At 48.1% G+C, this 22,883-nt stretch overlaps 1 protein-coding gene and 2 long non-coding RNA genes across 3 annotated transcripts in view; 1 reads left to right on the plus strand and 2 right to left on the minus strand.

Moving 5' to 3' along the window:
* The window catches only part of LOC118004519, a 35,043-nt gene extending 22,065 nt beyond the window's left edge, over positions 1 to 12,978 (minus strand). Inside the window, exons 1-2 of the long non-coding RNA XR_004677609.1 lie at positions 12,902 to 12,978; positions 11,201 to 11,277 (exon numbers count right to left, since the gene is read on the minus strand). This is a non-coding gene — a long non-coding RNA (uncharacterized LOC118004519). The remainder of the gene's footprint in view (positions 1 to 11,200; positions 11,278 to 12,901) is intronic.
* CLSTN2 (calsyntenin 2) overlaps positions 1 to 22,883 on the plus strand; it is a 597,522-nt gene that overhangs the window by 537,303 nt on the left and 37,336 nt on the right. The window contains exon 9 of the mRNA XM_034995881.1: positions 11,058 to 11,220. Within this exon, the coding sequence (XP_034851772.1) occupies positions 11,058 to 11,220 (163 nt within the window). The remainder of the gene's footprint in view (positions 1 to 11,057; positions 11,221 to 22,883) is intronic.
* LOC118004512 overlaps positions 13,389 to 22,883 on the minus strand; it is a 93,790-nt gene continuing 84,295 nt past the window's right edge. Inside the window, exon 3 of the long non-coding RNA XR_004677606.1 lies at positions 13,389 to 13,485. This is a non-coding gene — a long non-coding RNA (uncharacterized LOC118004512). The remainder of the gene's footprint in view (positions 13,486 to 22,883) is intronic.

Consider the following 22,883-nt stretch of genomic DNA (forward strand, 5'->3'; position numbering starts at 1 on the left):
ATGCTTTTATGTGTGCAATCTGCATTCATCGAGAACCTGGAGTACAGACAGGGCCCTGCCCTCATGGATCGCAGAGTCAAGGGCTCACCTGACCAGCATGATAGTCACTAGCCATGTGTGTCTGTTGAGCAATCGAAATCTGGCCAGTTTGAACCAAGGTGTGCTGTCATGCACATACATACACAATGCATTGCAAAGACTTAACAAGAAAAAACAGATAAAATATATAAACATAAATATAAATAAAATACCTTAATTTTTAAGATTGATTACATGTTGAATGATACATGGATATATTCGATTAGAGTATATTATTAAAGTTAATTTCACCTGTTTCTTTTTAGTTTTTTAGCACGCTACTAACAAATGTGAAATTACCGATGTGCCTTGAGTGTTGTGTGGGACTTGGGACAACCCCATGAGTTAGTTACCATGTTATTTGAATCTTATAGATGAAGGAACTGAGGCACAGAGAGGGAATATGACTCGCCTGAGATCACACAGCCAGGAAGTGGTCAAATCAGACTATGAACTCTGGAGACCTGGCTCCAGAGCCCCCGCATAGTAGGGCCCCTCTCTAGGGTCAGGCTGAGCAGTGAGCACTTTGTCTGTGGAAAGTGGGCATCACCCACACGGGTTTAGAGCAGTGCAGAGCCCAGTCTGAGGAGACAGGAAAACCAGTCTTGGGGGAGGGAGTTTGGGGTTGACACAAAGGGGTGCTGGCAGCTGCAGGGCCGAAGGTAGGGCAGAGACTGACCCTTCCATGACACCTGCTCTGCCAAGTCCTCTGCCCAGCCGGATCACAAGCTCTCCCTTCCCCTGCTGTGCTCCAGCCTCAGGGCCATTGTCTGTGCTGTTCCTTCCTCCTTGAACATTCTTACCCACATTGGCCCATTCTCCTACCTCCTTTCCTTCACCCTCACTTCCTCATCTCCACAACCAGGTCAGATCTCCCAACTATGAGTTCATATGGCATCTGGCATCTCCCCTGCATGGTATTTCTTTCAGATAGAACATTACATTATTCTGTGAGTGTTCTATTTTTCATCTATTCCCTTAAGGAAGGAGCTGCTTCTGGTTTTGCCCACTTTCTATACTCAACACCTAGAATAATCCCTGATCTATAATTGCTACCAATAAATATCCATTGAATAAACAATCAAAACTTCCTGCAACACAGGTGTTTTAACCATTTGCAGATGAAGAAATTGATCATCAAGTTTAAGTTTAAGAAAGTTTAAGAAAATTGCCCCAGGTCCCAGTCCAGGTAAGAGGGTACAGCTGAAATTTCCTCTAAGCTGACTCACTTCAAAGCCATCTTGGTGGGAATGCACAGAGATGCTGATACCCCCAGGATGGGTCCTGAAGCCAGAGGCCAGTGAGGAGGCCTTCACAACCCCTAGTCAGGGTCTTCTCTAGACCCACCTGTATCTGATGACCTTCACCCTCCTTCCTTTGCCTCATCTTCTGTCCAGAACCCTCCATGTGTGCTGGACCTGCTCAACCCTTTCTCTTGGACTGCCATGATGGGGAACTTGTCAGAATTATAAGTATTTGACCCAGATATGGCCTTATCCCCAGAACCAGGCTCTAGCTTCCTGAGCTGGGCCCCCATGTCCCCCTTTTCTAGAGCATCCATGTCCAGTGTCGCTGGCGTTTACTGTAATCGTGCATTCGTTCAGTCGATCTGTTGGTCTATAAGAGCTGATTGTTGAGTGACCATCATGCCCCTCATACTGTACCTCGAGAAGCTCACAGTCTTCTGTAGGAGAGGGCAGCACCCACCTCAGCCCCAAACTAAAGCATCTCGCTTTCGAGACCATTCCTTTCTCGGGGCAAGCGATCTGCTTGGTCTTTGCACAATTGATTGTGATCAGGGAAAGAACACCTGAGGAGAAATAGTCCCTTTCCTAATTGTCAAATTTAAGACTGAGTGCTTCCTGGCCTGCCTCCACAGCTCCAATCTGCACCCTGGGGCCCTGACAGACGTCAGCTGTACCGTAAATGCATGAGGAAAATATCCCCAATTGAATTCTATGGCACATCCTCGAGGCAAAAACTGAGGAGGAGGAAGAAAGCTTGGCAGGCTTAAGAGAGGCCTTTTGCTTTTGGGGCAAGGGAATCCTCATGCTCCAGAGGAAGAGCTGCACGGAACATGTGAACAGAAGCAGGCAAGCCTCCTCAGGGGGCGGGAGGGATGGAGGGCGGGGGAGGGGAGAGACTAATGCAGTGGAAAGTGGGACTGGCAGAAATATTCCTGCTTTGTTCACTGTCACATCCCAGTGCCAGGAAAGTGTCTGGGGCATAGTGGGCACTCGGTAATATGTGTTCAACAAACAATGAATTTCACAGCATGTGTCTCCTGAGATTTTTTTGTTTCAGACAATATTCTTAGGTACCTAACAGGAAAAAAAGGAGGTCAACAGATTTAGTAAACTGATTATTCTGTTGCCCACATTAGCATATTCTCTGAGGCAAAGGTTCTCAAACTTGACCTATCTATCTGAACAGTTGGAGGGCCTGTTGGAAACAGACCGCTGGGCCCCACCTGCAGTTTCCTGTTCAATGCGGCTGGGGTGGGGCCTAAGAATCTGCATTTCTAATAAGTTCCTAGGTGTCTGAGCTCAGGCTGCTATAACAAAATACCATAGATTGGGTGGTTTAAACAACAGACATGTATTTCTCACAGTTTGGAGGTTGAGAGGTCCAAGATCAAGGTGCCAGCAGATTCGGTTCTTGGTGAAAACCCACTTCCTGGCTTGTAGATGGTCGCCTTCTCCCTGTGTCCTCACATGGTAGAGAAAAAAGAGGGGCTCTGGTCTACCTCTTCTTATAAGGACACTAATCCTGGGGCACCTGGGTGGCTCAGTCAGTTAAGCATCTGACTCTTGATTTCGGCTCAGGTCATGATCTCGGGGTCGTGAGATCCAGCCCCACATCAGACTCTGTGCTCAGTATGGAGTCTGCTTGAGATTCTCTCTCTCCCTCTCCCTCTGCCCCTCCCCCCCCAATAAATCTTTTAAAAAATAAAATAAATAAGGACACTAATCCCACCAGGAGGCCCCCACCCTCATGGCCTCATCTAAACCTAATTACTTCCCAAAAACCTCACCCCCAAATGGCATCCCACTGGGCATTAGAGCTTCAACATAGGAATTTGGAGAGGCTACAAACATTCAGTCCATAACCCTAGGAGGTGCTGATGCTGCTGGTCCAGGGACCACACTTTGAGAACCAGTGCTCTGTGGAGTCTTGCTAAAAGAAACCTGTTTAACTGGATGAAATGAAGTTTTTCCAATTATGACCCTGACACCATTGTTCATGATACCATCCTGAAGGACTGTTTTGCAAAACACCCCATTGGGAAAGAAGCCCGAAAGGGTCACACTTTCCTGAGTGAGGGCTCGTGAGGGGCCCCATCTGCCCTGGCTGGTCCCATTCCTCTTCCTCACTCCTGGGAGAGACCGAGCACTCAGAATGCACAATCTCCACTTCACTGAGGGCACATTTGCTGCCCCAACGTCTGGCTCCCACATTAACCTGCCAACCCTACTACCTCCATGGGGCTTTGCAGAATTTGCAGATCAGACCCAGGCTGGGGAGAGAAGCTTTGGCTTGCATGAGAGACTAACTGAAGTGCAATTTTACTACATGAAATTGAGGCCATCAGTAAGAGCTGGAAGTTAAGGGATCTTCCCAGGGTGTCCTCCAGGGGTGGGGAAGAATGCCATCTGATTGGCATTGTTTAAAGCCTGCGGTGGGGAAGCATAAGCAGCTGGTCCAAGAAGGTGATTACATAGACAAAAATCATAGCATGGTGCCAGGGTACCAGCCATATCCTCAGTGCGTAGTGGGTGTTTTCTCTCCCTATGGACGAGTCTCAATCCTGGGCGCACACAAGTCATGATTTACATGGTGCAAGCACAAACTGGAAGGACAGTTTTTCAGGATCGTTTTGGGGATTTGCCCAAATGTTGCTCAAGCAAATTGCAACTGGGTGGTCTCTCTGACACAAGCTACCTTTCATGTTTCCTGTTCCCCTGTGCTCTGCTGCCCTGAGTCAGCAATTGCTTCCTGACAGAAGGCCCAGTGGCTGCTTTCTGCGCTGTCCTCATCACCTTCTGCAGAAAACATACCACACTTCTCCCAGCCAGCTCGGAAGCGCAGGCACCCTCCTGCGAAGATCTTAGAGAGATTTGCAAATAAGAGTGGTATCTTTGCTTTGGCATGAGGTTGGTCTTGGCACTAACCAAAACCGCAGCTTTCCAAACATTCCAAAACCTGAGGCCAGAGGGTCTTGCAAGTTCCCAGGGCGAACCGGATTTGCCTGGTTTCCACCCTCCTGGTTCAATCGCTGTCCATTTCAGGAAAGGAAGTTCAGTTTTGACCTACCCTTCAAATATGTCCTGGGGGCCAGGGGACTGTGGAGCTCTTTGTGTCCACTGTTATCTGATTTCACACACGAGAAGGCTGCGGAAGTAAATAATGGCCTTCTAGAACGTAAGGCACTACAATAAGGTAGTGCATGCCTTGCGTGGCACTTGAGGTCCTCAGGAGCCCCGCCCCACTGCTGTCTCCCTGCCCCCCACCGGCTCCCTCCCCACACACATCTGTCAGGCTCTCTGCTGGAATGTGTCCTGTGATCATCCATAGAATCCATACCTCTTCATTGCTTTAGCAAATTCTCATTTTTCTCTAATCTCATCTATCACCCATTTCTCTGATTCCATTGTCAGTATTCTTGATTTATTTTTAGTTCAATAATTGTGTCTTTTATTTCTGGAATTTTTCTTTGATTCTCTTTCAAACCTGCCTTCCCCTATTTCCTTTCTAAAAGCTCCATTTTCTGTGGTTACCGAAAAAGCAGACATTTGTTTTGTCTGCTTTTTCTCTCGCACACAAAGGATTGCCTCCTCCTTGTTTTGTAAATTTTAACTCTGAGCTCAAGGCCCACAGAAATTGTCCTGCCCAAGCCCTAGGCAGGTGATGGACACATCTCTGTCAATAGATTTTGAGGATGTCTTTTCGGGAGGGCCTAAAGACTTGGCAGATGCATTGTTAAGTTCATTTCTGAGTTCTGGATTTCTACACTGGCCGGGCTGTGTACATTTGGAGCTGATGCACGTGCACAGAGCAGGCTTGGGGGTCTAACGTCTCTGAGGTGACTTGTTCCAGAGCCCTTGACTCCCATTGTCCCAGGTCACAGGCTTCAGACTGTCCCTCTGCAACTGCAGGCTTTATGCAGCCCTGTCAGCCTCGAGTTTCTCCGTGTGGCCGACCTGAGTCTTCATTCCTCTCTCCCAGTGGCTCTGAAACCACGGCTGAAAGGGTGGGCCCTAGCCCCTCAGCAGCCATTCAATTTCTTTTTTTTGTTGTTTGTTTGCTTTTTATACCTAAGGACTTCTCTTTCTAACTCTCTTATTTCTGTTTTATTTTGTTATCGTTGTTGCTTTATTTTATGCAGCATCTCATTCCATATCTGCTCAGGCTGAAAATATGTGCTCAGCAGGGTATAGGCTTTATTTTAGCTCAATTCACACAATAACCCCATGATGTAGGTACTCTCATCAACCTCAGGATTCAAAGTCAGGATTTAAAAGGCTCAGTTATTTTCCCAAAGTCCAGAACATGATTGCCCAGAAGTTCCTAAAGCAGGTGTGACAGCTGGCCCATCCCTCACGGGCTCAGCCTGCACACCGCCTCCTGGGAGCCCTCCTTGCTGCCTCTCTGTGGCTGCCCCCAGCGCAGCCGCTCACTAGCAGGCTGCAGGCGTGGCCCCACCCACGCTCACGCCAGAGCTTTCTTGCCATCCCCCTGCTGCAGATGGGCCTCTCCCCTTGCTCCATTTTGCACTAGCCCATAGGAACACACCTCCTCAATCTCCCCCCTCGAGTACATGTTGTAAATTCTGAGTGGGAGTAAGGGTCAGGGGATGAGGATGGATGAGAGAGACATGTCCGGACTTGGCAGCGCACTGGCCAGAGGGAGGGAAAGAGGGAGATAGGCTAAAGCCACGTCCAGGGTTCTGGCCTGGACGACAGCTGGAATGAGGAGCATTTGCTGAGGCAGGGACACAGGACGGGGCCGGGGGGAGCTGGAGCGTGGGAGGTGTTGGGCTCCACATGGGACACGGTGAGTCTGAGTGCCCGTAGCATGTCAGGTGGGCCGTGCGGGGACAATCTGACATGCAAGTCCATCACTCAGGAGAAAAGTGTCTGCTCCAGACCCTGATTTGGCAGTGAGTATGCGAAGCTGAGCCACTGGTTGTGCATGAAACAGACACACAAGAGGCTGAGTGTGGAAGCCAAGAGGGGTGACATCGAACTCCTGACATACACTCCTTGAGATCAGAAACCATGTCATTTCTCTTGCTTTATCTTTTATTTATTTATTTATTTTTTTAAAGATTTTATTTATTTATTTGAGAGAGAGAATGAGAGACAGAGACCACGAGAGGGAAGAGGGCAGAGGGAGAAGCAGACCCACTGCTGAGCAGGGAGCCCGATGCGGGACTCGATCCCGGGACTCCAGGATCATGACCTGAGCCGAAGGCAGTCGCTTAACCAACTGAGCCACCCAGGTGCCCTCTCTTGCTTTATCTTTTAAAGGTGCCAGAGACAGGACTGGCCCTCCTCCTGTGGAGGGTTGCGGCAAAGATCCCATAGCATAAGGGATAGGAAGGGCTGCTTTAATACGGAGAAGCACAGTCCAGGATTGATTGTTGTTAGGACTACCATCCTCCTCCTCCTGCCCCAAACCCCCATACCTCCTACAGGCGGCAGGATGAAAGCAGCCCTGGTCCTGCTGCCTCATCTCCCAGCCTCGCCTTTCCCAACCCGGCCTGGCCCCTCTGCACTCGGTCTGCGCTTCTTCCCACCTCCCAGGGCAGATATCCTCTGAAGGGCCGCATTGCAAGTCTGGAGCTGGTTTTTCCAGGAAATCCGGTATTTTGAACGCAGCCATTCAACGTGAGATACATTCCCCTTCCACCTGTTATGTGCCAGCAGCTGACACTTTAAAGGATATTTGGACCAACCAACCCGTCAGCAGCCTGATTTCCGCCTCCCCTCTCATGGGAGGCTTCCATGGCCCCTGACCCACCCTGGAGTACCAGCCTCCTGCCAGCTCAGGCCCCGCTTGGCATTGTCCCTGCTCAACACGCGTCCCTGGGTCTCCGGTCTCTGGGTCACTTGCCGGCTCAACAGCAGCTGCAGCTGCCCACCCTGGGCACACAACTGCATGTGTCCAGGGAGAAAAGTGTCTCTGGCCCAGCAGAGGCCTTGGGCGTCGCCTCAGCGGATGGCACTGAACAGGCTTGGTGCCAACTGTGTCCACCAGTGATTCATGAACAGGCAGGAATTCAAGTTCTTCTCTCTCCCCCCGACCCTGGGAAAGGTCACTTTGCCTAATTTTCTTCTTTCATGGTTGAGCCATTGCACGGACACATTTATTTCTGCTGCCTCCTGGCTTGATCATTTTTCAGTTACAGTTTGTCCCTCCAATTCTAGCAGAGGGCTAATGTGGGTCTCTTCCCGATCACAGATCCACATGAGTGAAACCCTAACTAGGCATTTCCTTTAGCTGCCATCGTAGATTACTTGGTGCGAGAAGTCTGCAGGCATAAGCCTAGTCTGAGCTAAAAGCCTGTTTAGATGCCCAATCAGGAGGTACCTGAGGAAGCTCCCCAGCATTCCTGCCTGTGAATCTAGCTGAGGCTGCTCCCCACTCCCAGAAGACCCTCCCTTTCGACCTTGGAGAATATAAATTTTGCGGTCTTTTATGAACCATATTAAAATGAGATAAAATGTATCCCCTTTCAAATTGCCAGGATTCTATATTTTATTAATACTCAATGTGGTAAGGGTACAACTCATGAGCACTCTTATAGTCTGCGGGCAAGAGAATAAATAGGCACAAACTTTTGCAGAAAAAAAAAATTGACAGTGTGTATCAGGAGCCTTCAAAATACCTTCAACCTGGGCACCTGGGTGGTTCAGGTGGTTAAGCCTCTGCCTTCGGCTCAGGTCATGATCCCAGGGTCCCGGGATCGAGTCCCGCAACCAGCTCCTTGCTCAGCAGGGAGTCTGCTTCTCCCTCTCCTTCTGCCATTCCCTCTGCTTGTGCTCTCTGGCTCTCTCTGTCAAGTAAATAAATAAAATCTTTAAAAAAATATCTTCAACCTTTGGCCCAGTAGTTCTACTTCCATGAATCTTTCCCAAAGATATAATCAGAAATGCAGACAAATACTTATGCATAAAGAAATACAGCACTATTGGGCGCCTGGGTGGCTCAGTTGGTTGAGCGACTGCCTTCGGCTCAGGTCATGATCCTGGAGTCCTGGGATCGAGTCCCACGTCGGGCTCCCTGCTCAGCAGGGAGTCTGCCTCTCTCTCTGACCCTCCCCCCTCTCATGCTCTCTATCTCATTCTCTCTCTCAAATAAATAAACAAAATCTTTAAAAAAAAAAAAAAGAAATACAGCACTATATTACAGTATCTTTTATATTGCTGTTACATAATTAATACCTGATAATAAGGGAATATTTAAATATAGTGTAGTATATCCATATTATACAGCCATCAAAACTGAAGTTGGTAAAGGCATTTTAATGCTGACATTAAGTGAATCTAGCAAACTTTCAAATTGTAGACCCAGTGTGATCCAAACTGACCTTCCCCCACTGTTTCACAGAATGCTTATAGGAATGCTATAAATAGAAAAGTTCCATTTTCCAACAAGGTTGGAAAGTTATAGGCATATACTTTGATGCTACTGGAAGCCTTGTATAGGCAAATAAAATGGGAAATAAAAAAAAATTAGGCTCAGTGTACAGGGTCACTGTTTTTATGCAGGGCATCCTAGGGACTGCTGCTCATGAAGCACATTTCAGAAAACCCTGGAGGCAACACCTAGGAAAAGATTGCCATGTTGAAAGGGGTCATGGCTACTGTTAGTCATGGAATTATTTTCTTTCTTCCTTGGAATTTTTTGAATTGCCCTACAAAAATGTCACAAGTGTCATGAAAGGAAGCGAGCCAGAGGATCATTCTCCACCCAGCGTCAGCAGGTGTAGAGTGCTATAGAGTCAGCCAGCACACGGATTCAAAATGGCAGTCAAGCCTGAGAGGACAGCAGCGCAGAGGATGGGATGGAGGCCAGGAGAGGGGAGCCGCCCAGCGCTGCCTGGTTGACTCTCATGCTCTGCCTACATTGCAAAGGGCATGGGGTGCAGTCAGGGTCACAGCTCTGCCACGTGCTCCTACCTCACCCGGGGACTGGCCAGGGATTTCTCCATGCCTCAGAGATCATCCCCAGGATGGGAGCCATCTTCCCACGTTCTGGAATATGCTGCCTGCCTATTCTTGATTGCAGACTTCAAGTCCAAGGTGCATTGGATGGGCCTGCTTGGATTTGATGCCTCCTCCTTAGTTCCCCACTCTTCTACTACCCCTAGACTCTGTCTCCAGGTCTTCCTCTGTGCCACTCCCACACCACTGGGTCAGCCCAAGAGCCTGCCCCAGCCCAGCATCTGGTCTCAGGCATGTAGCCAGAGGGATGTAAACTTGGTTAGGACCTCAGAAGCAGGTACTGAGCTGTACATGCAGTGGGGTGTAACAGGATTTTGGAAATACTTGCTTGGACACCTCCTGATTACCGTCCAAGGGCCCCTAAAATATTCATCAGGCTTTATCAGGCTAATGGGCTTCAAAAGGAGCAATTTTCTGAGACATGAGACAGGACAATATAAAAAGAACATTAAGGAAAAAAGTTCTATTCCAAAATGAAAAGGAAAAGATCATTTAGCATCCCTGTTGGTGTTATCTATTCATGAGAAACAGCACATTTAACCCAGAATGGGATGTAGGAAGGGCTCTGAAGCCCTCACCGTAGGGTCATCTTCAGGCAGAACTCATCTATCTTCACTGACACAGATGGCGGGGGCAGTGGAGATGAGGATGCAGTGAGAGACACTTCAGAGGTGGGCTCCACAGGGTGCAGAGGGATTTGAGGGAGTGGGGGTATGGAGAAGGTCGAACATGAGTCCCAAGGCACTGGCTTAAGGGATGAGAGAAGGGGCACCATTCTCAGCTTGGCCACCTTCCTGTCTCCCTTCCTAAGGCCCACTTGGTATCTATTTTGTCTTGGTTTCTATTTTGGACTGTGCTGTTGGAATTCAGCTCCTTGAGGTCAGGGATTATGACTCCATTCTAGCCCCCAGTGCCTCTACCCATCCATTAAAGTTGGGTTTTGGTTACAAGCCGTAAGACCAGGAATCTTGGGCACAAAAGTTGTGAGAGGCCATAAGTGTAAGAGTGCTCTGTACCTGTCCAGGCCAGGAGGACCATTTATGGTCCTTCTCTGCCTCCCCATGTCCTCCAAAGTAGGATACAGGTGAGTCCCCCCGGGAAGACTGTCTTTCTCAGACTGTATTTTGTTCAAGTTGAAGGGGCCATGAGGTTACTCCTTGGTTGCTCCTGAGACAAAGGAACCAGGGGCTCTTACTCTTCTGTATTCCATCCTCCTTCCTCGTCCCCTGTTCTTCGCCTTCTCTCTTGCTCTTTTCTAGCCCCTAATTCTCTCCCATTTTCATCTTTCTCTTTCTCTTCCTCCTTCCCTTCTCTATTCCCAACTTCATTTCTACTTTCAATCTAGTATCTTTCTTTTTCGCCTATCCCCAAGCTTAGGAAAATATAATTTCAATTTAACTTTTTTCTCTACTAAAGAACTAAGAAAAATTTTATACAAAGCAGATTTAAGCTGTCACCCACCCTGTCCACCAAGACCTGGCCAGGCTCGACAGCGGTGAATTACATGACCAAGATACTTGCCTGATGATTGGATTCTCTGGTGTTCCTCTACCCCATGGTTTGCTCCATCAAGTTCGATGTGAGCTTTTCTAACCTCACTTATAGCAACCATTATATTCATTGAGTTCTTTGCAATAAGAACGTTTGACCCCAAAACATCTTCTCTCGCTTTCATAATTAGAATAAAAGCCTGTTTGAGGTTTCATTGCATATTCAATTTTAAGTGTTGCTTCTCTTTCTTTTCATTAGATATGTGACAAAGAATGGCATTACTACGTCATCAATGTGGAGTTTCCTGTAGTTACCTTATACATGGATGGAGCAACATATGAACCCTATCTGGTGACCAACGACTGGCCCATTCATCCATCTCACATAGCCATGCAACTTACGGTCGGTGCTTGTTGGCAAGGTAACTCTGCGTCAAGCCCTTCTCCCTGGCCCATCCGTGTACAGTCCATGAAAGGTACTGAGAGAAAAAAGGGAAAAGCAAATGATGTGAGAATGAGCCTAGAAACTTTATTACCCCTTACTAATAAAACAGGACCTATAAAATAAGGATTAATCCAGACACTAAACTTGTGTAATAATAAGCACTTGACTTGAGACCAGATTTTGATTTTAGATCAACATGAGCAATTTCATGGTTGCCTCTGAGTTGTTAGTGCCTTTTACCATTCTGGAACCTTCTCTGATTTCAAACTGGGGCTGTCTACACAGAAAAGGCTGAATGTGGAATCCCATATCAAAATTGCCATTTGACTCTGTTGAGTGCTAATCTGGAGCCAAGGATCTCCTTTTATCCCCACACAAGTTGTCCAAGCCCCCAACCCCCTGCTCGGGGAGCTTACAAATATGTAGGGCTGTGGGGGGTGTGTTGTCTATCAGCATGAGGCCATGGGAGGCCACTGTCAAGCTCAGCTCAGCTCTGAGCCCCTTCCCCACTCACTAAGGACAGAGGCTCCTTTCCACAGAGTTGCCTTTCCACTAGAAGGTCTCTGCCCCCTCCTCAGTTCCTCTGCTGCTGTTTCTCCTCCAATCACCAAACTGGAAGGCTAATCTCCTCTTTGGAAGCAGGAAAACCAGCTCTTTGAACATACATTTCACCTTTCTGTCTTTCACTCAGATCTGTTGGAATCTTTGTTCTTGCTCCCTTAAAAGCTGGGGTGCTTTGAAATACCAATGAAAGAACAGAGGGGAAGAAAAATGCTCCCCATATAAGCAGATTAGTACCCTGAGATGACCCAACCTCATGGTGACGGATTCTTTGAAAGTTACTGAGATGTGTGACTCTGACCATTCACCATGGGAAGCTGAGGGGAGAGGTGGGCTGTGGAATAAGAACATGCCTTCAGAAAACCAGCTGACCAAAGAGTGAGCTAGGGGACATATAGACCCCACTGGGTTGAGACAAAGAGTGGGTGCTGGACCACACCACGCAAGATAAGACGGAAAGATGCACACGTAGCACAGCCTGGGAGCACTAGGGATACAAAACCCAGGAAGGAATAAAGCACAAATGAGGCAAGGGAAGAGAATATATTTTTGACCTGGGTCACTGACGACATCTGACATATGTCACATGATACTGAAAAGTTCATTGAACATTTCAATAGAACTTGGTAAGAGCTTCATCAGTATTGCTGAATTCCCCAGGAATTCAGAAAAGGGAGACTGTCATCTGGCGAGAGTCCATGAAGCTAATTAGTGTGGCAAGCCACTGATTCAGAGATTGCACAGGAATCATTAGTCACTGAACACCGCGCTGGCCCTCTCCTATGGCTCAGTGCCTCAGCCAGACACCACAGGCAGCCTGCGGATATTTTGGAACATAGCCTGGATGCCGCGCGTAAGTTAAGGGGGCCCTGTGCTGTCCTCACTATGAACCTCACCATGACGCTTCCCTTAGAGGCCCTCAGAGACCACATCGGGATCCCTGTCCCCCCAACCTGTAGTGGAAACATGCCCCCACCTCTACAAGGCCAGTTATAACCGCTGCTGCCCAGTTGCATGTCCTCTGGGTGGGGAAATAGTCCCACCAAAATAAAAAGTGCTTTTATAAAGAATTAAGATGACCTCTCAGAATCAGTTACCATAGGCTAAGTTGTGCTGCAGTGACAATCAAGCCCCAATTCTCAGGTACTTAAGATAATTCTCAGTTTATATTCACTGCACATCAGTGGGGCTCTCCTCTGCTCTTTCCTCAGTCTGGCACCCAAGCAGACAGAGCAGCCACGTTGCTTTGTACTACGAAAGAGGAAAAAGAAAGCGTGATGAATGGTGCATGAGCCCTTACAGCTTTCACCTACGAGTGACACCAATCATTTTTACTCACATTTTATTGGCCAAACCAATTCATATGTCCGCCCCTAACTCCAAGAAGGCAGGGAAGTAAAAATCTCCAATGTGTCTGGAAGAAAACCTGAAAGTATTTTATGAACAGCACTGATGAGCACCATGGTCTGTCCACTTAGTCAACAGATACTTGACTGTCCATCCCACATAAAAAACACAACCACCCTTCCCTAAAGGAGGCAACCCGGAATGCCACCTGTTACTGGCTCCAAGCTCAATGTCCAGATTCTCTGAGTGATTCCTGATGATCTCTCCATCAGGCTGAGAGGCGTAGGTGGCTCTCTTCCTCAGGACCAGATGTGACTCCACTTGATCTGGAGACCTATACATGAACAGGGAGAAATACCTGCTGCCGCCACAACCATCACCCCCTACACACACACACACACACACACACACACACACACACAGTGCAACAGTGGAACAGTGGGAAAAGGCAGAATAACCAGAAAACATTTCCACTAAGAGGAAGAATTGGAGAAACACAGCAGTCTTTGGTCACTAGCAATTCTGAAATCCCTCTGGGCAGATGCTTTAAGGGCCCCTACCCTAAGGTGGGGAGTGTTCTTTGTCACCCCTGACTCCATTTTCTGGGGTGTTTCCTTCTCAGTATTCTCCTAGGCCACATCTAAAGACGGTGGCATCACTCCATAAGTAACAGCACTAATACTATATCTGATAATAATTTATTTAAAAGCTATTTCACGGGCGCCTGGGTGGCTCAGTTGGTTAAGCGACTGCCTTCAGCTCAGGTCATGATCCTGGAGTCCCGGGATCGAGTCCCACATCGGGCTCCCTGCTCGGCGGGGAGTCTGCTTCTCCCTCTGACCCTCCTCCCTCTCATGCTCTCTGTCTCTCATTCTCTCTCTCGCAAATAAATAAAATCTTAAAAAAAAAAAAAAAGCTGTTTCACAAAAATGCTTTTAAAACATTAAACCAAAGCATAGGTTTATTTTATTTTTTTATAATTTTTTTAAGATTTTTAAAATGTATTTATTTGATAGAGAACGGGAGAGAGAGTGAGAGAGAGCACAAGCCAGGGGGGCGCAGCAGAGAGAGAGGGAGAAGCAGACTCCCCACTGAGCAGGGAGCCTGATGCGGGGCTTGATCCCAGGACCCTGAGATCATGACTTGAGCTGAAGGCAGACGTTTAACCCATCCAGGAGCCCCATCATAGGTTTATTTTAAAAGAATGTGGGAGAAAGTGCCTGCGAGGGTGTTCACCACCGAGTATTTCTGCCCCCTTCCCAGAGAGATGCTGGAAGGTGTGATCAAATGACTTGCTTTGGCCAATTAAATGTGAGTGGAAGTGCCTGATTCATTTCCTGGGTGCAATTTTAAGAGCCCATGTTGCAAGGAGGCCCTTTACATATCTGGGTATTTACAGTCAGTCCTGTGAGAAAGAGCTAGGAGTCCCAACGTGTAGATAAAGAACCTGAGGCTTTCAAAGGTGAAGTAGCTGACCGTAGGTCACCCAGCCAAACCTGCCTCACCCCAGGTCTTCAAAGCCTGTCTTCTCCTCACTGTGACTTGTTCCCCCATTGCTGGTTGATCATTCCGTTGATGTCATTATGTGTTTGGGAAAATGCAGGAGCTGATGCATAAACCTTCTGACACATCTGTCAACTCTGGAATTAACCCACAGCAACCCTGCATTCCACTTGCAATCCCTTGCTATATGCTTCCTTAAGTGACCCAAGGAAAAAGAGTTTAGGCTTTAGAGTCAGAAAATTTTGAATGTGAGTCAAACCCCCATCCTGCCACTGCCTAGCTGTATGGACCCAGCAGAATCTGCAACTTCCCAGAGCAACTACATTCTCATCTATAAAACCAGGCTAATTGCAAGGAAGAGATGATAGGTATGTGGAGCATGCTTGGCACGTTTCACTTGAATAAATGTATCCATGGGAAACCATCTGCTGGTCCCCTCCTCCATCCCTTCTCTGCTCCTTGCACCTAAGCCCCACACGGCAAGCATGGTATGCTCTGTGACTCCAGCCTCCCCATGGCTCCTTGCGTGCATGGACATTTCTCCCCTTCCCCAGGATGAACCCTCCCACACAGACCCTGCTCTCCCGGGTCCATCTGCAGATCAGAAGGAAGGTCAGTGAGGCGGGAGGATAGCCAGTCAGAAGATGAGTGTCAGAACACGGTGTAGGCAGGACCCTGATCACACAGTCTTTCAGGCCATGGAGATTTGGGTATCTTCCCTGAGGAGAAAGATAATATACCGGTAAATTTTCAGCAAAGGAGACAATCCTTAAGAAGCTTGAAACTTGGGCTTTCTAGGATAGGTGAGAGTTCAGCAGGAAGATAAGGAAGGCAACAGCAGGGAAACTTCACAGAGGCCCGTGCACCGTGCCCTGTCACTGGGAGGTACAGGGCCTGGGAGGAGTGCAGAAGAGGCTGGGGGGTTGTGACCATAAGACGCCAGACTGCCTTGTGAGGGAGCTTGGACTCGCATCAAGACTTACATCCTCCCTGGAGCCAGGCTTTGTCTTGAGAGAACACGTCAGAAACCCTTTCTGTGATATTGAGAGCCCACGATGCAGCCCTTATGTGGCATATTCCTAACTTCCTTCAGGCCGCTTACAGGCATATTGTAAGCCCGCTGGGTGAGCCTCTAATTGCCTCTGGGCCTGCGATTGCGGGGAGCTTTTGAGGTGCTTCTGAGGTTGGCAAGGAAACAAGTTCCCATCTGTGAAATTTCCAGTTGGGGTTTCACAACGCGGATAGGAAATAATTTGAGAGCAGTTGCTCGGTGGATGCTCCCGGGAACGGGCTCGGGCACTGTTGCTGGGCAGAGCTCCGCAGCCCCAGTTAGCCCGCTCGGTCCTGTTAGTGAACTCGAAAGCCAAAGTAATCAGTGGAACTTCATTTTCATTGGTGTTTTTTCCAGTAATTAAGAAAAAAAGCGACTTCATTTACACTTAAGAAATGTTGCCAGTACAGCCTCCAGCTTGTATCTTCACTGTAGAGAAAGGCTTTGGCGGAGAGGATGGACCTCGCATCACAGAAGAGTCCTCTGCCCCTCCGCGGCCGTCGCACACCGCCCTGCCTTCACCTCTGCGCTCCAGGTCACGGTGGTCTCAGGATGCAAGCCCACCCCCTCAGGGCTGAGCTCCGTGTGCTGCCTACAGGCAAATTCCAGGTTCCTCGTCTCTCCCTGGGTCTTGTCATGAGAGAAGATGATTTAAAAGATGAATTAATTTGCCCTTTTCCTTAGATTTCCTCTTCATCCATTTCTTAACAACAAAAATTCAAGTTCTACTGATCCATTATAAAAGTTGTACACTCCACCCGCTTCACCCCTGGACCTCCAAACTGGGCGCACCCACTCAGGGACTGGAGCCCCGCTGTCCTTGCGAGCAAGTCAGGAAGGCTGCTGACTGTGTCAGACCAGGGCCCTAGGGAGCCCCAGGGTTTCAGGGAGATGCCCCAGCAGGTGGAAGTCTGGGCCACCTCTCCCCCAACACCACAACCAAAGCATCTCTATGTGTGGCATCTGTAAGGGTTCTTTCAACGACGTGGCTAACCAGGTTTCAGAAATACAACTCTCGGCATGCCGTCAAGAAGCCACCACCTTGCTCCCTCCCTGATCCTCATCTCCTCTTGGTGGATCTCATTGCAGGCCTCCTTACCCGTCCCCAGCAACCACCTCATCCCTACTTCTGCCGGGGACTCTCCTCCAGTGCTTCGGACCTTGGCCTTCCTAAAGCACCCAGCTTTGCCTGCTCCTGACTATGACACTATCCTGGTCTCAGATGAGGAGACCTTTCGACCGTAGCTCCTGGTCTTGCTGGGTCCTACCCCCTACTTAACAAATAAAGCCCCAGGAGGTAGAGAAAGGGATGGCTCTAACAATTAGAACTTCTTGTTAAGGGGCAGATAGAGAACTCCCACTGTGGCTTTTGGGAGGAGCCAAGGCAAAGAACAGGAATGGTCAAAAGTGGGATAAAAAGGCAGAAGTAACCCTGAGAGTTGCAATAATCAATAGCATGTCATCTTCCGACAGAGGGGAGTTAGAGCCACATGTGGTCCCGAGATCTGGTGCACATTTCCAGGTCATCTTGTCGCCAGACACTAAAATTAGTGCAGGGACTGGGAGTACATGCATTCACTTAATAAGCTTGGTCTAATTTAGTACAAGTCATCTTAATAAAGTCTGTGTTGAAATTATTCTACATCCCTAGGGTCTCTGCTGCTGGAAGAAAGAGGCATGTGCTAACATAGTCTGCCTTAGATTCAGGTGGGCATTTCCCAGGGAGGGCTTCGGGAAGCTCCAGTTCCATAGGATGCCCCTTCCACAAGGAGGCCATCGTGCTCAAGGCTGGGAAACTGCATCAATTATCCCCATACCACCACGTGGGAGAGTCACAATGTTCATTAGCTTATTAAAAGCTCTCAAAAGCCCACCAATCAAGCAGTCTATTTGATAATACTTAACCCTTGTTTCTCAATCTTGTTTTACTATGGAACTCACTCTTTGTGAGACAGTGTTCTCGGAACACTCTTTGGGAAATACCTTGTTGGAGTTACTGATGCAGGTCTCCATCCCCTGCTAGGCTAGGAGTTTACAGAAGACAAGGACTGTCTGTGCTCCCAGATTCCGCTCCCCTCACCTTTCCCCCTACTCCAGTAGGTCAACAGAGAAGGTCAATAGCTAATGTTTATTGAATTACCTCCCATTTTTGAAGCTGTTTTGACAAAGGTGTATGGTTTGTGGTCTGACACACGGGGATGACTAACAAGGTGTCTCTTAATATTAACGTATCAAAAAAAACAAGAAAAGATTGTTCTAGGCCCTGGAGTTAATTTGGCGTGAGGGCATATTAGTTTAAAGAAGACATGGATAAAGTCTGCTTTAAAAATCATGTCTGGAAATATGGTATAACTGAGTTGTAATTCTAACTTTATGTCTTATTCTGAAGATGATATTAATTAGAAAATCTGACAAGGATCTTGGAGCAAAAACAGTATTGTTTTAGCTTCTCTAAGAGATACACCAGAGGGGAGGGGGAAAAAGCCACTTAAGGGAAAGATAGAGAAAACTCACATCATGTAATCTCATGTTTGAGTCCCTTGGTTCATGCTGCCCCTACGACTAGCTGCCGTTTTTGAGTTCCTACACTGTGTGGAGCTAAAAGCATGCCTTCCCCTTTCACAACCCTATTGCCTGGATAAGAATGGGATCCCCACTTTGCAGATGAGAAAACAGAGAGGAGAGAAGTGCTTTGCTAAGGGCCACACAGAGCCTGGATTTGCAGCACCAGAACCCTCACCCTTGCTTGCACTGCTACACCACCTCTATTTCTAGAAACAATGTATGGCCAGACGACGTTGCATATCCAAGTACGGAAGACCAGAGGATTCTGGAATCTGGAGTCAAATCACTTGAGGAAACTCCCAGGGCATTTTTCCCACAGATTGGACAAAGTCAAGCTGAGGCCTATAGGTGACTACAGGCCCATCACAGTTCAGTGTAGGGAGGGTTGAGCTTGGAGCTGGAAGAAGAGAATTCCAGACCCTCCTTGCTGCTCTGGGTCTTTGAAAAGTGTCTTGCCTCTGTAATCCTCAGTTCTTCATCTGGAGAATGAAGGGGATCTCCTGGATAATATATGAGGGTCCTTCCAATTCCATGAATTCAGGTCCCCAGCCCCACAGAGATGATTTTTGGGGTCATCTATAGTCATACGGTTTGCGGCTTAGAACATGCCATATGTGAAACGTCTGCTGAAAAGGCTGGAGAGATGGATACATAGACACGAAAAGGGTTGAGAAAGCCTGCTGAGAACGGTCATGGTCAGCTGCAACTGCACATCCTCACAAGTCACCTGCCGCCTACAGCTGCAGCCCCCGGAGCTGTGTGGACAGTTCTGAAGCTACAGCTTCTGGGGTCTATTACACACTTCACTTAGTCCTTGCATTCTGTGGGTGTCTCCATCACCGAAATGAGGAAATGAGGGAAAGCAAGATTTCAGACGGTCTCACCATTTCCATTGCTCAAAATTGATACCCAGCCATCCATGAAATTGTGTTCATTGAGGGGTGTCCCCATCAACAAGCCAGGCATAGAGCAGCATTCGACTCAAGCAAGAGGAAACGCGGCACCCGCTCGGCTCCGTGTGTTGCTCAGACTAAACAGCTGGGGGAAGGACAGCGGGAAGCAAAAGAGCAGAAACATCCTGCATGCGCTTCGCCGAGGGAGGAGCAGCACCTTCACACCACGCGCATCTTCTACTTACACGTAGAGGGAAGTGGTTCAAAAGCTCTTGAGGTGGGTAGGCCCCACCTCTCAGTTGAAGGAAGGCTGAGGGGGAATTCAGTCCCAATGCAGATTCGGGCTCAGAATAATTGCTGCTGAAGCCCTTCCGTGTCCACAGAAGCCAGTGTCATCGGACATTCTCCCCCAGCGTTGTGTCAGTCTCAGCCTGTCCCCATCTTCCTGCAGCAGCCCAATTACTACAAGGTGTAGTATAATTACTACAATTACTACTACTAACGAGGTGTCTCTTAATATTAACGTATCAAAAAAATCAAGAAAAGATTGTTCTAGGCCCTGGAGTTAATTTGACGTGAGGGCATATTAGTTTAAAGAAGACATGGATAAAGTCTGCTTTAAAAATCATGTCTGGAAACACGGTATAACTGACTTGTACTTCTAACTTTATGTCTTATTCCAAGGATTAGCATGTTCCTGCCCTAGCAAAGGGGCACTTCTGTTGACCTGCAGAAAGAAGGGTGTGAACATGAGTACGCATGGCAGATTCCAAGGAATCCTCTTTGAACCCTCCGGGCCACATCTATCGTGCGGCATGCAGGTCAAAGCCTTGCAAACAAGCCAGACCTAAGTCTGAATCTGGGCTTCACTAATTCCTGGCTGCGTAGCCATGGGCAAGTTATCAAACTCTGAAAACATCATCAGGAAAAGGAGTTAGAAGTTTAGCACGTAGGAATCTGAATTCACGAAGAAAAATTATTTTTTCCACAGCCATCTTGGTTTCATTTCGAACCCCTCTTCCATCTGAGCGGGGGAGAGTTAACCTTGGCAAATTGGAAATTGTTCCATTTCCTTGGTGCCAGCTGATTTCAGGGGTGTTTATGTGGGGCTAGGGTGCCGGGGGGCCTCCAGGCATCATCCCGTGCAGGTGTCCACGGAAATGGTGCTCACCTCTTCGGTCCTGTCACTAATGGTCTTTCAGGGCTGGCAGCTCTCTCAGTATTTCCTTGTCTTACTTAGGGGCACAAAAATATCTCCCGTGCTTGTCATGCTCTCTCTGTAAGACCATCTGCAGTCCATCTGCCTATCTGTCCAGATGTGACAGGCCAACATCCCCTCCAGCATCGTGCTCCCCAGCCAAGGCTCAGCCCAGGTGGCTGGCTCCAGGTGCCTCGCTGTACACCCCTGTGCCTTACCCCCTCCAATACCTCCCTGCCAGGCCCCTTCCTAGTCAAGGGTGACATTTTCTTGTCTGCGGGAAGCCAGATTTTCTTCTACTTTTCCCCAAATGTGGATCCGTACCCAGATCGTCCCACCCTCCTAGGGTTTAGACTTCTGGAAACAAAACTGGGGAAGAAACTCAGCTTTAAGCCCCATCTGCTCTTCCCCTTGTCACAAGCCTCCCTGTGGCAATGAGCACAAGCCAGATATGTGTCTACAGAGAGGGTAAAATCAAAAGAATAGAGGCTAAGGTCTCAAACATACTATCCTGCCACTTAAGTATTAAATAAAATAGCACATGAAAGAACTTGCCATGTTTTAAGGGCCTCCTGGATAATGGCTATTATTTTTTCCCCTCCGATCTGTTGGACACCTCATCTGTAGCATTTGTTTGGAAATCAGTCATGCCCTGCCTTAGATCATATATTGCACTGGCAATTTACTTTTATATTTTTATTTTCCCAGGGTCTATACTTTATTCTCCCAACTAAATATAAGTTCCTAGAGAGCATGGTCTACATCTTATAATTAGCTGAATCTAACAGAAGGCTAGGCTTTCAGCAAACACTTTAAAAATGTGTGCAGATCTAGCCTCAGGAACCCAAAATCACATTCGCTAACATGTAGAGAAAGTTCTTTGTGTAAGAAATCAGATTATGTTTTTTTCTTAAAATAATTCATGAGCATGTTTATGTCTAAATGTTAACAGAGGAGCCATGTGGGTTATGAAGACACCCCAGATATTAAAAAGAAAGAGATTTTCAATGTATCTATTATTTTTTAAATCCTGCATCACAGCCACCCCTGAGCGCAAATATATTTCACATTCTATGCTGGCCTCCTATTGCAAAGTGCTAATTGAATCAATTTCCCGGAGCTGCATCACTAATAAATAGAGTACATCACAGATCTGGGTTTCTTGAATCAAAAATACAGAACATGAATGCTTTGCTGAGAGAAAATGGTGTGTAGGGAATTGTCTTAGCATCCAAGAGAGTCACCGAGTTTGGCCTTTAAACATGGTGCTGCAGAGTGAGCCCTTGAGGGGGCTCTCTGTCAGCCTCACCCTGGCTGGGGCCGGCCAGTACTCCAGAATGCCCCAGCTGGCCCCGTGCATGGCTGCGAGGGGCCCACACTTCACCACTTCCTACTTGCGTGACCTTGGGCCGCTTACTTCTTGCTCAGTCTGGGTTTGCTCAACTCTAACTACAGAATAAGTACCTCCCTCCCAAGAGTTTGGTGAAGGCTCAGTAAGATGATGTATGTGGAGGACTTGCACCATGTGGGAGACGTAGTGCATACCCAGTATATGATAGTTGCTGCGTCTGCTGCTCTGAGGGGACACAGGGTGGACAAGGCAGGGAAGAGGTGGCCATCCGGATGCCCTGGGAGAGTGGCAGCTCCGCCATGCGTACTCACGTTCACACCCTTCTTTCTGCAGGGCAACAGAAGTGCCCCTTTGCTAGGGCAGGAACATGCTAATGGCACTGAGGGGTACTTTACCTATGGGGGCTTTGAGGACCCAGAATAGAAGGCCCGAGATGGGTTCCCCCCTCACTCTCAAGTCATTGCCATGTCAGGGCATTCCTCAAAGGCAGATCTGTTTGGAGTTCCCTGTGGACTGAGGACTTCAGTAGAACCTTCTCCTTTCATTTCCAAAGTGAAGATGTTTTTGGTGGCAGGGAACAACAGTGTGAGTCAAAATGGCTTACATCATAAAGGTGGATGATTGGCTCCCATGGTTGAGGATGTGCTGTGGTAGAGCATGAGGAGGGAAGTCCACTCGGGCCTCTGCTATTACTCTCCCGGCTCTGCCTTCCTTCATGCATCACCTTGGTCAGCCCTGGTCTGCCTACAAGATGGCTGCAGCCGCTCTAAGCCTTCCTCCTTCACATCATCATCTCCAGGGAAGAGAACAAGAGGAGATTCCAGAAACTTTCTGGAGAGAAAATGGAGGCCCTTTTCCCAAAGGCTGCTGGTTAATTTCTCCTCTCATCTCATTGGCCTAAATTTGGTCTCATGATCACTGCTGGGCCAAGCTCTGTGGCTTAGTGGATGCAGGTACTGATCGGCATCATCTGAAGTCGACACCTGACTCAGTCACTGGAGCAAGGGGAACAGGAAAACCTGATTAGCTGTGACTAAATAGAATCCATCCCTGGAATTCAAGTCAACTCCCCCCAACCTCTGGGCTGCCACTGCAGGAGGGCAGAGGTGAGATGGGTGTTGGAGAGACTCCACAATGTCCACTACTCTGCTGGCATTGATTCAACATCTCT

Source organism: Mirounga leonina, unplaced genomic scaffold, assembly GCF_011800145.1.
Source record: "Mirounga leonina isolate KUSES-001 unplaced genomic scaffold, KU_Mleo_1.0 Mir_115, whole genome shotgun sequence".
Taxonomy (NCBI): domain Eukaryota; kingdom Metazoa; phylum Chordata; class Mammalia; order Carnivora; family Phocidae; genus Mirounga; species Mirounga leonina.